The 10,062-nt window shown below is 44.0% G+C and overlaps 1 protein-coding gene across 1 annotated transcript; it reads left to right on the forward strand.

The window, feature by feature from the left end:
- The first annotated feature begins 3,001 nt into the window (after nucleotides 1–3,001).
- Nucleotides 3,002–9,777, forward strand: LOC106563627 (ubiquitin-conjugating enzyme E2 D2). The gene is made up of 7 exons (XM_014129377.3): nucleotides 3,002–3,242; nucleotides 6,754–6,817; nucleotides 7,100–7,131; nucleotides 7,221–7,298; nucleotides 7,508–7,613; nucleotides 8,899–8,992; nucleotides 9,097–9,777. Exons 1-7 carry the CDS (start codon nucleotides 3,219–3,221, stop codon nucleotides 9,140–9,142), a joined length of 444 nt encoding a protein of 147 aa, XP_013984852.1. The 5' UTR covers nucleotides 3,002–3,218; the 3' UTR covers nucleotides 9,143–9,777.
- Nucleotides 9,778–10,062: the final 285 nt, after the last annotated feature.

The following is a 10,062-nucleotide window of genomic DNA, read 5'->3' on the forward strand; positions in this document are numbered from 1 at the left end:
CCACTACAGCTCCGTCGATGTGGATGGGGGCGTGTTCGGCCCTCCGTTTCCTGTAGTCCACGATCAGCTCCTTTGTCTTGCTGATGTTGAGGGAGAGGTTGTTGTCCAGGCACCACACTGCCAGGTCAATGACCTCCTCCCTATAGGCTGTCTCATTGTCATCGGTGATCAGGCCAACCTCTGTTGTGTTGTCAGCAAGCTTAATGATGGGATTGGAGTCGTGCGCTGCCACACAGTCGTGTGTGAACAGGGAATACTGAAAGGGATCAAGCAAGCACCCCTGAGGGGTGTTGGGTCAGCGTGACGGATGTGTTGTTGCCTACCATAACTACCTGGGGGCGGTCCATCAGGAAGTCCAGGATCCAGTTGCAGAGGGAGGTGTTCAGTCCCAGGGTCCTGAGCTTAGTGATGAGCTTGGAGGGCACTACGGTGTTGAACGCTGAGCTATAGCCAATAAACAGCATTCTCACATAGGTGTTCCTCTTGTCCAGGTGGGAGAGGGCTGTGTGGAGTGCAATAGAGATTGCGTCATCTGTGGCTCTGTTGGGGCAGTATGTGACTTTGGGTGGGTCCAGGGTGCCTGGGATGATGCTGTTGGTGTCAGCCATGACCAGCCTTTCAAAGCATTTCTTGGCTACAGATGTGAGTGCTACGGGGCGATAGTCATTTAGACAGGTTACCTTGGCGTTCATGGGCGGGCACAGGGACTATGGTGTTCTGTTTAAAACATGTACAGTGCATTCGGAAACTATTCAGACCCTTTGACTTTCTCGACATTTTGTCACCTTACAGCCTTATTCTAAAATGGATTAAATCGTTTTCCCCCCTCATCAATCTACATACAATCCCCCATAATGACAAAGCAAAAACAGGTTTTGGAAAATTTTAGCAAATGTATTAAAAATAAAAAACGGAAAAATTACATTTACAGGCTTATTCAGACCCTTTACACAGTACTTTCTTTAAGCACCTTTGGCAGTGATTACAGCCTCGAGTATTCTTGGATATGACGCTACAAGCTTGGCACACCTGTATTTGGGGAATGTCTCCCATTCTTCTCTGCAGATCCTCTCAAGCTCTGTCAGGTTGGATGGGGAGTGTCGCTGCACAGCTATTTTCAGGTCTATCCAGAGATGACCGACTGGGTTCAAGTCCTGGCTCTGGCTGGGCCACTCAAGGACATTTAGAGACTCTTCCCGAAACCACTTCTGAGATGTCTTGGCTGTGTGCTTAGGGTCGTTGTCCTGTTGGAAGGTGTACCTTTGCCCCATTTCTTGTAAGTGTCTGGATTAGTGTTCTTCAGTTCCCTTTGATAAGACAGTCTCAAACGGACCTCGTCCATTTTGTTCTCTAATTATTGTACGTTTGCCAGTAGAACAGAGGGTAGAGGCGGTTTATTTACTCTCCGACAAAGTCTCGTCAGGGAGCCCACTTGTTTGCCTCTCTTGCGCCGTCTCTTCCTCTTTCGAGTCCCGGGGAATAGGGTCTGGTCCGGAATGACCAGTCCATTCACAGCTGACGACACGAGGTTAGTGATCGCTGTTCTGATATCCAGAAGCTGTTTTCGCTCACAGGAAATGCTGGCAGAAATATTCTGCACAAAAAAAGTTAAGATCAGCTTAAAAAAACCCACAAAATAGCAGAATGGGTCAGGAGCCAGTAAGACGGAAGCTATCCACTGCAGCCCCACAACAGGTGCATTGAATGAATCTTCTCATTATATGAGCTGCCAGAGCTCAGCACTGTGGTTCTGAAACCAGTGACCAGTCAGTTTATGGACATCGCAGCGCTGTCCATGGTGCTGAATGTTTGCACATTCCCTGAGGCTAATTAGATTCACTGTGACTTCTATAATTTCAGTTACAAAAGACAAACAACTTGTTCTGCCAACTCAAAGACACAGGGGGTTGTGGTGTCACAAGACTATTTTCCTATTTCCCATCAATCTTTTTTAGCCGGCCAGGTACCCTATGATGCGTGGGACCAGCTTCCCCATGAAGCTAGGATAGCAGAGTCCCTGCCCATCTTCCCGAAAACAACTGAAACCCTACCTTTTCAAACAGTATCTTAAATAATCTGCCTCCTCACCTCGCCCCCCCCCCCCCCCACTCTGAACCAGGACTTGACCAATTCTAGTTCTGACTCTACTGATAGCTACTTTATTGAGGAAAAATGTACTTTCTATGCCTGTGATATGTGGTTGTCCCAACTAGCTATCTTAAGATGAATGCACGAACTGTAAGTCGCTCTGGATAAGAGCGTCTGCTAAATGACTCAAATGTAAATGCGATCATGAGGTCTACACGTGTCTTACCTATCTGTCTATTGCATACACACGTTACAATTGACTATGGGTGCGTTCGTAAATTCACTCTGGAGTGCCAGAGAATGCTCAGAGTGTGCTCTGGGCGTTTCGTTCTCGGGGCGTTCAGAGTGCACACTGGACGCTCTGGCCAGGGAGTAAGGTTGGTCCGAGCGTTCTGACCTCACAACGGCAGTCAAGCGCCCAAGCTAACTGGCTAATGGTGGCTAGCTTGCTAGACACCAATGGGAGAACACCTCACTGACCATTTTTCTCGCCCTAGCAGAGCTGGTTAGACTGTTTTCATGGTACCCAGAGCGTGACTGTAACTGTGCTGCGGGCAAAAATGTAATTACGCTTTTTTTTTGCCGACGTTTACTGACACGGGTCATATTTAACAGGTGTTGAGCGTTCGTAAATGCATCAGTTATTTTGCGGTCTGGAACACTCAGACGAGAACGCTCTGAAATCGGAATAGATAGCCAGAGGGAATTTACGAACACGCTTTACATTACAGCTATGGTAGACCACAGTGGAGTCTAAACTGTGGCCACACAGTATAGGTTGCTCTGAAACTACGAATTTTTATGATTTGCCTCAATTTGGATGCCTTCTTCATTCCCATGTGAGTCAGAAATGATGCCAGTTGCATAGCTCTAACCTGTCTCACGGCATCCAGCGGATGTAGCGTGGGCGGACGTTTGCAATGCATCACAGCTCTTCCGAGAAGTGATGCGGTGCCCAGTTCTCTCAGCTGCTAGGATGAGCCGTAGTGTATTTCAGTTTCGCTAGACTACTCCGCTACTCAGTCGTTGCAGTGTTTTGTAGGATAACAATTTAAAAACGTAGCTAGCGGTAAAATCGTCATTTCACATAAGTAAACCGAGGTCACATTGACAGCATAACAAGCACAGCAATGGCCCTGAAAAGAATTCATAAGGTAAGGAAGTAACGTTAGCTTGCTTCTACCTACCTAGCTAGCAGACTATCTAACGTTAATCGTTAGCCGCTTTTGGCCTTCTCTTTTTCGGCACGCTTTCGAGCTACTGGCAGGCTACAGTAAGAAAGCTTGCTAGCCCAAATTGCTTAGCTATTTGATACCACTTTCGTTGTCTGCCGCCTGGTCAGTGGCTACCAAAGCCATATATTAGCTAAAATAAATATGGCTGGTGATGGCTACTTGTGATCACGGATTAATTTGCTTTTGAATGCTAGCTAACTGGCTAGTAGCCCATGTAAAGTTAGCTCACACAGTTTAGCGGCATATGACAACATCGATAACTAGTGAAGGTAGTTTGCTAACAAGCTAGTTCAGTATAAATTATTGTCTACTTGTTAACTTGGTAGCTAGATAACAGTTAGCTAGATTAACACGCTAGTTAGATTTTTTAAAAGCAATTAACGGTAACGTTAGCTACCTAACTAGCTAGTTACTGATACTGTATGTAGCTAACGTTAGGTAGGCAATATACTAACTAACGTTAGCTCGCTAGTTTGGCTAACTAGTTTTAATCATAATTTGACAAGTTTAATGTTAGCTGACGTTAGTTTCGGGGAAGTCCTCAGTCCGTCATAGGCCTGTTATTCCGCGTTCCTTGCTAGTATCGTTACTGTACTACTTCCTACTGTAGTAGTAGTAAACAGATGCACATTAGCTGGCATCGTTCACTTTAGTCCAAGACAAATCACGTTTGGCATAATGTTAGCTAAGTTAGTTACAAATCGGCAAGCGCAAACTTTGTTCTACCATTGTCTTCAGTATCAAAAGTCAATTATGCTCTGCTGCTTTCATCTGACACTGGCTGATTAATGATCCATGAAAATGATTGATGTTGACGGATTGCTAAAGTATATTTATTTGAACTGAAAATATAATAAATATCCATCAATGTCATTCTGAATCCAGTACAATTCCTCTGTTTCAATTAGGATAATTCACTGACTTGCTGCAGAAACGATGCTTCGCTCAGGTCTGACCACTGTTGTTGGTGGACCTTGAGTGACATTAGTTTAATCTTGAGAGATTTGTTGTCAGATGATGTAGGCCGTAGCCCACTATTAGACCTCTGATTAATTATTGAATTAATAAATAAGACTTTGTCTAAGGGCATTCCATAGCGTCAACATTCGAGAAGTCATGGTCCAATGACTGTACCTGCTAACAGCACAGCCTGGTCTCATAGACTAGATGTAACATAGTAAAAGTAAATCAGAGACACTCAAATTGGTATGATACTTTTGTATATATAGTATGTGGACACCCCTTCAAATGAGTGGATTTGGCTATTTCAGCCACACCCATTGATGACAGGTGTATAAAATTGAGCACACAGACATGCAATCTCAATAGACAAACATTGGCAGTAGAATGGCCTTACTGAAGAGCTCAGTGACTTTTAACGTGGCACCATCATAGGATGCCACCTTTCCAACAAGTCGAGCTGCTCCGGTAAACTGTAAGTGCTGTTATTGTGAAGTGGAAATGTCTATGAGCAACAACGGCTCAGCCACGAAGTGATAGGCCACACAAGCTCACAGAACAGGACCACCGAGTGCATGAAGAGCGTAAAAATAGTCTGTCCTCGGTTGCAACACTCGCTACCGAGTCAGCACAATAACTGTTTGTCGGGAGCTTCATGAAATGGGTTTCCATGGCTGAGCAGCCGCACACAAGCATAAGATCACCATGCGCAATGCCAAGTGTTGGCTAGAGTGGTGTAAAGCTCGCCGCCATTGAACTCTTGAGCAGTAGAAACACGTCCTCTGGAGTGATGAATCACGCTTCACCATCTAGCAGTCCGACGGACTAATCTGGGTTTGGCGGATGCCAGGAGAACGCTACCTGCCCCAATGCATAATGCCAACTGTAAAGTTTGGTGGAGGAGGAATAATGGTCTGGGGCTGTTTTTCATGGTTTGGGCTAGGCCCCTTAGTTCCAGTGAAGGGAAATCTTAATGCTACAGCATACAATGACATTATAGACGATTCTGTGCATTCAACTTTGTTGCAACAGTTTGGGGAAGGCCCTTTCCTGTTTCAGCATGACAATGCCCCTGTGCACAAATCAAGGTCCATACAGAAATGGTTTGATGAAATCGGTGTGGAAGAACTTGACTGGCCTGCACAGAGCCCTGACCTCAACCCCATCAAATACCTTTGGGATGAATTGAAACTCCAACTGCGATCCAGGCCTAATCTCCCAGCATCAGTGCTCGACCTCACTTATCCTCTTGTGGCTGAATGGAAGCAAGTCCACCCAGCAATGTTCCAACATCTAGTGTAAATCTTCCCAGAAGAGTGGCGGCTGTAATAGCAGCAAGGGGGGACCAACTGCATATTAATGTCCATGATTTTGGAATGAGATGTTCGACAAGCAGGTGTTCACATACTTTTGGTCATGTAGTGTAAGTTTTGTTTGGTATGGTTACATAAGACAGATGGTTGTAGGGTGGTTAGTCGGATGCATGGGTGGGCGTGTAACGTGAACATCTAGCAACCCAAAGGTTGCGAGTTCAAATCTAAACATGAACAACTTTAGCATTTTTGCTATTTAGAATTTTTTTTGCGGCTTACTGCTTTTTTTTGTTACTTTGCAACTACTTAGCGTGTTAGCTAAACCTTCCCCTAACCCTTTTAGCTAACCCTTCCACCAAACTCCTAACCCCTAGCCTAGCTAAAGTTAGCCAGCTAGCTAAAGTTAGCCAGCTAGCTAGAATTCGTAACATACCATACGTTTAGCAAATTCGTAACATATTTTATGAATTGTAATTTGTAACATATCTTATTGAAATCGGTGATGGACATCCACAAATTAATATATACCATACAAAACGTAACATATCATACTAAATGAAGTGTATCGGATTTACGTATGGAATAATACGAGTCCAGGTTGAGCAGCATCTGTCCCATGTCTGAAGCGACATCCATTATTGGCTTTTTGCATCGTAAACAAGAAACTTTTAAATCTAGTTTAGATGATACCCCCCCATACACCACCAAATCGACTACTTAGCGTGTGAAGCTAGAACAAAACATTGAGATCCATATTAGATTTTGATTTTAGGGTATCTAAATGGGATTTCATTTTCTTTTCACTGCCGGGTGACGCAAACGGCGATTCTCCAATCAGAACCGATTTTTATGGGTGTATCTTCAGACACGGGAAACATGCTGCTAGCAGGTACAGTCATTGGACCATGAGTTATCTTCAATGTAGTCGCTATGGAATGGCCAAAGATGCCTCATCTTATTCATTCATGAAATAATAAACTAATATTGGGATAGTCTAGGCCTACAAGCTCAGGCCTACTACTTCCAGCCCACATTCAGCATTAGAGACATGGTATGCAGTTTGGCTGAACTACTGAAACCATACATATTGAAACAATACATATTGTTAAAGTATTATACTTTTCTGAGGAAATGAAAGCTCTTTTCTTTGTCCCTAGGAGTTAAATGATTTGGCTCGTGACCCTCCAGCACAGTGCTCCGCAGGACCTGTTGGAGATGACAGTAAGTCTCCTCAACCACACGCAGTTCACGTTCACCATCCAAAGCACATCACTTTCCACCCATTTCATTCAATATTCTTGATGGATTATATCTTTGTTTATCATAGAATACAGGATTTGACTCCAAAAGAAACCTGTTGCAATGAAATGTAGCCTGTAGATACAAGCCAATAAAGATGAATGACCAGTGGTCTTCTGCATCATGGCACGGAAATCTAATTCAAACAATGTACTTTATAAAGGTGCTTATAGTGTATTAAGTGTTTTCTCCTCTCTTACCTAGTGTTTCACTGGCAGGCTACCATAATGGGACCAGTAAGTATATCCTCCTGTCCTGTAGTTTGGTGGTTCACAGCTTTTGCTCTGGGTCATGTAATAGTAACCATCTATTTTGCTTTCTACAGAATGACAGTCCGTATCAGGGTGGTGTGTTCTTCTTGACCATTCACTTCCCCACTGACTATCCCTTCAAACCACCAAAGGTAAGGGATGTGTCCTGGAACTCAGCTATATGTTAGAAAAGTGTTGACAGATTTTTTTAAATGGAGCTGTGAATTAGACCTACGTTGATGGGAAATAATAATTCACAACGGTTTGTTTTCAGTACATGAGATGTAACCGACAATCATTTCTGGCCCGTCAGTGTTGTAAAGGAGATGCTGTAAATGCAATACATTTGTGTCCTCTAAAGGTTGCATTCACCACAAGAATCTATCACCCAAACATCAACAGCAATGGCAGCATCTGCTTGGACATCCTGAGGTCGCAGTGGTCGCCAGCACTCACCATCTCCAAAGGTAATCCCGGAATGGGGCTCTTGGTTGATGTTTTGTATGTGGGTCTAGATCACTTATGGTTAGTTTTAAACCAGTATGGTTTTGAATTTTTAACTGCAGATTCTGGTAAGTACACTACATAACCAAAAGTATGTGGACACCTGCTCGTTGAACATCTCATTCCAAAATCATGGGCATTAATATGGAGTTGGTCCCCCCTTTACTGCTATAACAGCCTCCACCCTTCTGGGAAGGCTTTACACTAGATGTTGGAACGTTGCTTCTGGGGACTTGCTTCCATTCAGCCATGAGCGTTAGTGAGGTCGGTCACCAATGTTGAGCGATTAGGCCTGGCTCGCAATCGGCGTTCCAATTCATCCCCAAGGTGTTTGATGGAGGTCAGGGCTCTGCAGGCCAGTCAAGTTCTTTCACACTGATCTCGACAAATCATTTCTGTATGGACCTCGCTTTGTGCACAGGGGTATTGTCATGCTGAAACAGGAAAGGGTCTTCCCCAAACTGTTGCCACAAAGTTGGAAGCACTATGATTGATGCAGGTACCCAGATTCGTCCGTCAGACTGCCAGATGAAGCATGATTCATCACTCCAGAGAATGCGTTTCCACTGCTCCAGAGTCCAATGGTGGCGAGCTTTACATCACTCCAGCCAACGCTTTGCATTGTGCATGGTGGTCTTAGGCATGTGTGCAGCTGCTCGGCAATGTCATGAAGCTCCCGACGAACAGTTCTTGTGCTGACGTTGCTTCCAGAAGCAGTTTGAAACCCTGTAGGTAGTGAGTGTTGTAATGAAGGACATGTTTGCCCTGCTAGAGTTGCCTCTGTCAACTGTAAGTGCTGTTATTGTGAAATGGAAGCTTCTAAGAGCAACAACGGCTCAGCCGCAAAGTGGTAGGCCACACAAGCTCACAGAACAGGACCGCCTAGTGCTGAAGCGCGTAAAAATCGCCTGTCCTCGGTTGCAACACTCCAAACTGCAGTGGAAGAGCTGTGACTTTCAACGTGTCGGAGTCATAGGATGCCACCTTTCCAACAAGTCAGTTTGTCAAATTTAATTAGTGCCAATATTTGTCTTTGGAGATTGCATGTCTGTTCTCAATTTTATACACCTGTTAGCAACAGGTGTGGCTGAAAGAGCCGATTCTATTAATTTGAAGGGGTGTCCACATACTTTTGTATATAAAGTGTATGTCCCAAACTATGCTCATTAACAGGTCAGAGATTTACATTGATTGTCACAGTAATTTGTCAGAACTGTGTTGACTCTGTTGTTGTCGGTCATCCTACAGTCCTCTTGTCCATCTGCTCACTTCTCTGTGACCCAAACCCAGACGACCCACTAGTGCCTGAGATCGCACGCATCTACAAGACAGACAGGGAAAAGTAGGTCTTACAGTTTCAACATTCCATTTTTTTTGTACAACCTGTCTACTACAAGGATAGTGATTTATTTATTTAATAATTTATTTATCCTCCTTTCATTCCAGATACAACAGAATAGCCCGGGAATGGACCCAGAAATATGCTATGTAGTCTCAAGGCATTACAGTGGAAAATCTGCCTTTTATATTCAAAGGCTTGGGGAGCTTTGAATGAAAAGAGGAAAAAAGTATTGTTGGTTTCCTTTGGAGTGATTTCTTTGAGCCACACCCTTCCTCTCCCTACGCACTTGACCTCCTTCCCCCTGCCTCACCCCCTTCAACCTGTCCAGCTGCCATGATGTACATATTTGAGACAGCAAATTGTATACTCCACGATGTCCACCAGGACCCATGTAGGACCACTCTTATTTGATTCCAGGAAGCATTCCTTATCATTTTTATGAACCCAAGGTTTGCTTTCCCAAGATTGAGGAATTTTATGTCTGTGCTCTGTTTCTCTGGTTGTTTTTCTCCCTCTGTGCTTCCAGCTGTCCTGTGAGCTGATGGGAGGGGTGGGAAGAGAAGGGGCTTGGAAAATGTTTTTGTCTTCTATTTGGCTATAATAAGAAATAGCCTTCAATCGTTCTGGAAACCTCTAGGGGACTTTCTCTGTTTGGCAATAGGATGCACAGGATCCTGCCTCATAGCCCCTCCACAATGTGAATCACTCTCATTTAAGATCGTAGTTACCCATGGAACCCTCCACACTGTATGACGTGGGACAATAAAGTAATGAGACTATCTATATATATTTACTGAATATTACATCCAAAATAACTTTTCCCTCACCCTAGTCAAATGAAATACTCTTGTGATGTTGATTTTGCTAAAGGAAAAAGATAGTACCCTTTTAGATCGCCCTTTGCGCCTTCATCAAATTATTTTAGTTCTCTCAATTGTGGCAAGTCTTTGTCTTCTGGGTGATGGTCTGATTTTTAAAATGGCCAAAGTTAGTTTGGATCCAAGTTTGGCAGCTAAATTGGGTGGTACTAGTACACTGAAATGGTATTAATCTTGCTTGATCATCTATTT

The sequence above is a fragment of the Salmo salar genome, chromosome 11 (assembly GCF_965601325.2).
Source record: "Salmo salar chromosome 11, fSalSal1, whole genome shotgun sequence".
Lineage (NCBI taxonomy): Eukaryota > Metazoa > Chordata > Actinopteri > Salmoniformes > Salmonidae > Salmo > Salmo salar.

What these genes read in the sequence shown, in the direction of transcription:
- LOC106563627 (XM_014129377.3), top strand. Translation starts at nt 3,219, where the DNA reads ATGGCCCTGAAAAGAATTCATAAG. An exon ending in CCCTGAAAAGAATTCATAAG is followed by an intron (nt 3,243 to 6,753) that starts GTAAGGAAGTAA and finishes CTTTGTCCCTAG; the next exon opens with GAGTTAAATGATTTGGCTCG. An exon ending in AGGACCTGTTGGAGATGACA is followed by an intron (nt 6,818 to 7,099) that starts GTAAGTCTCCTC and finishes TCTCTTACCTAG; the next exon opens with TGTTTCACTGGCAGGCTACC.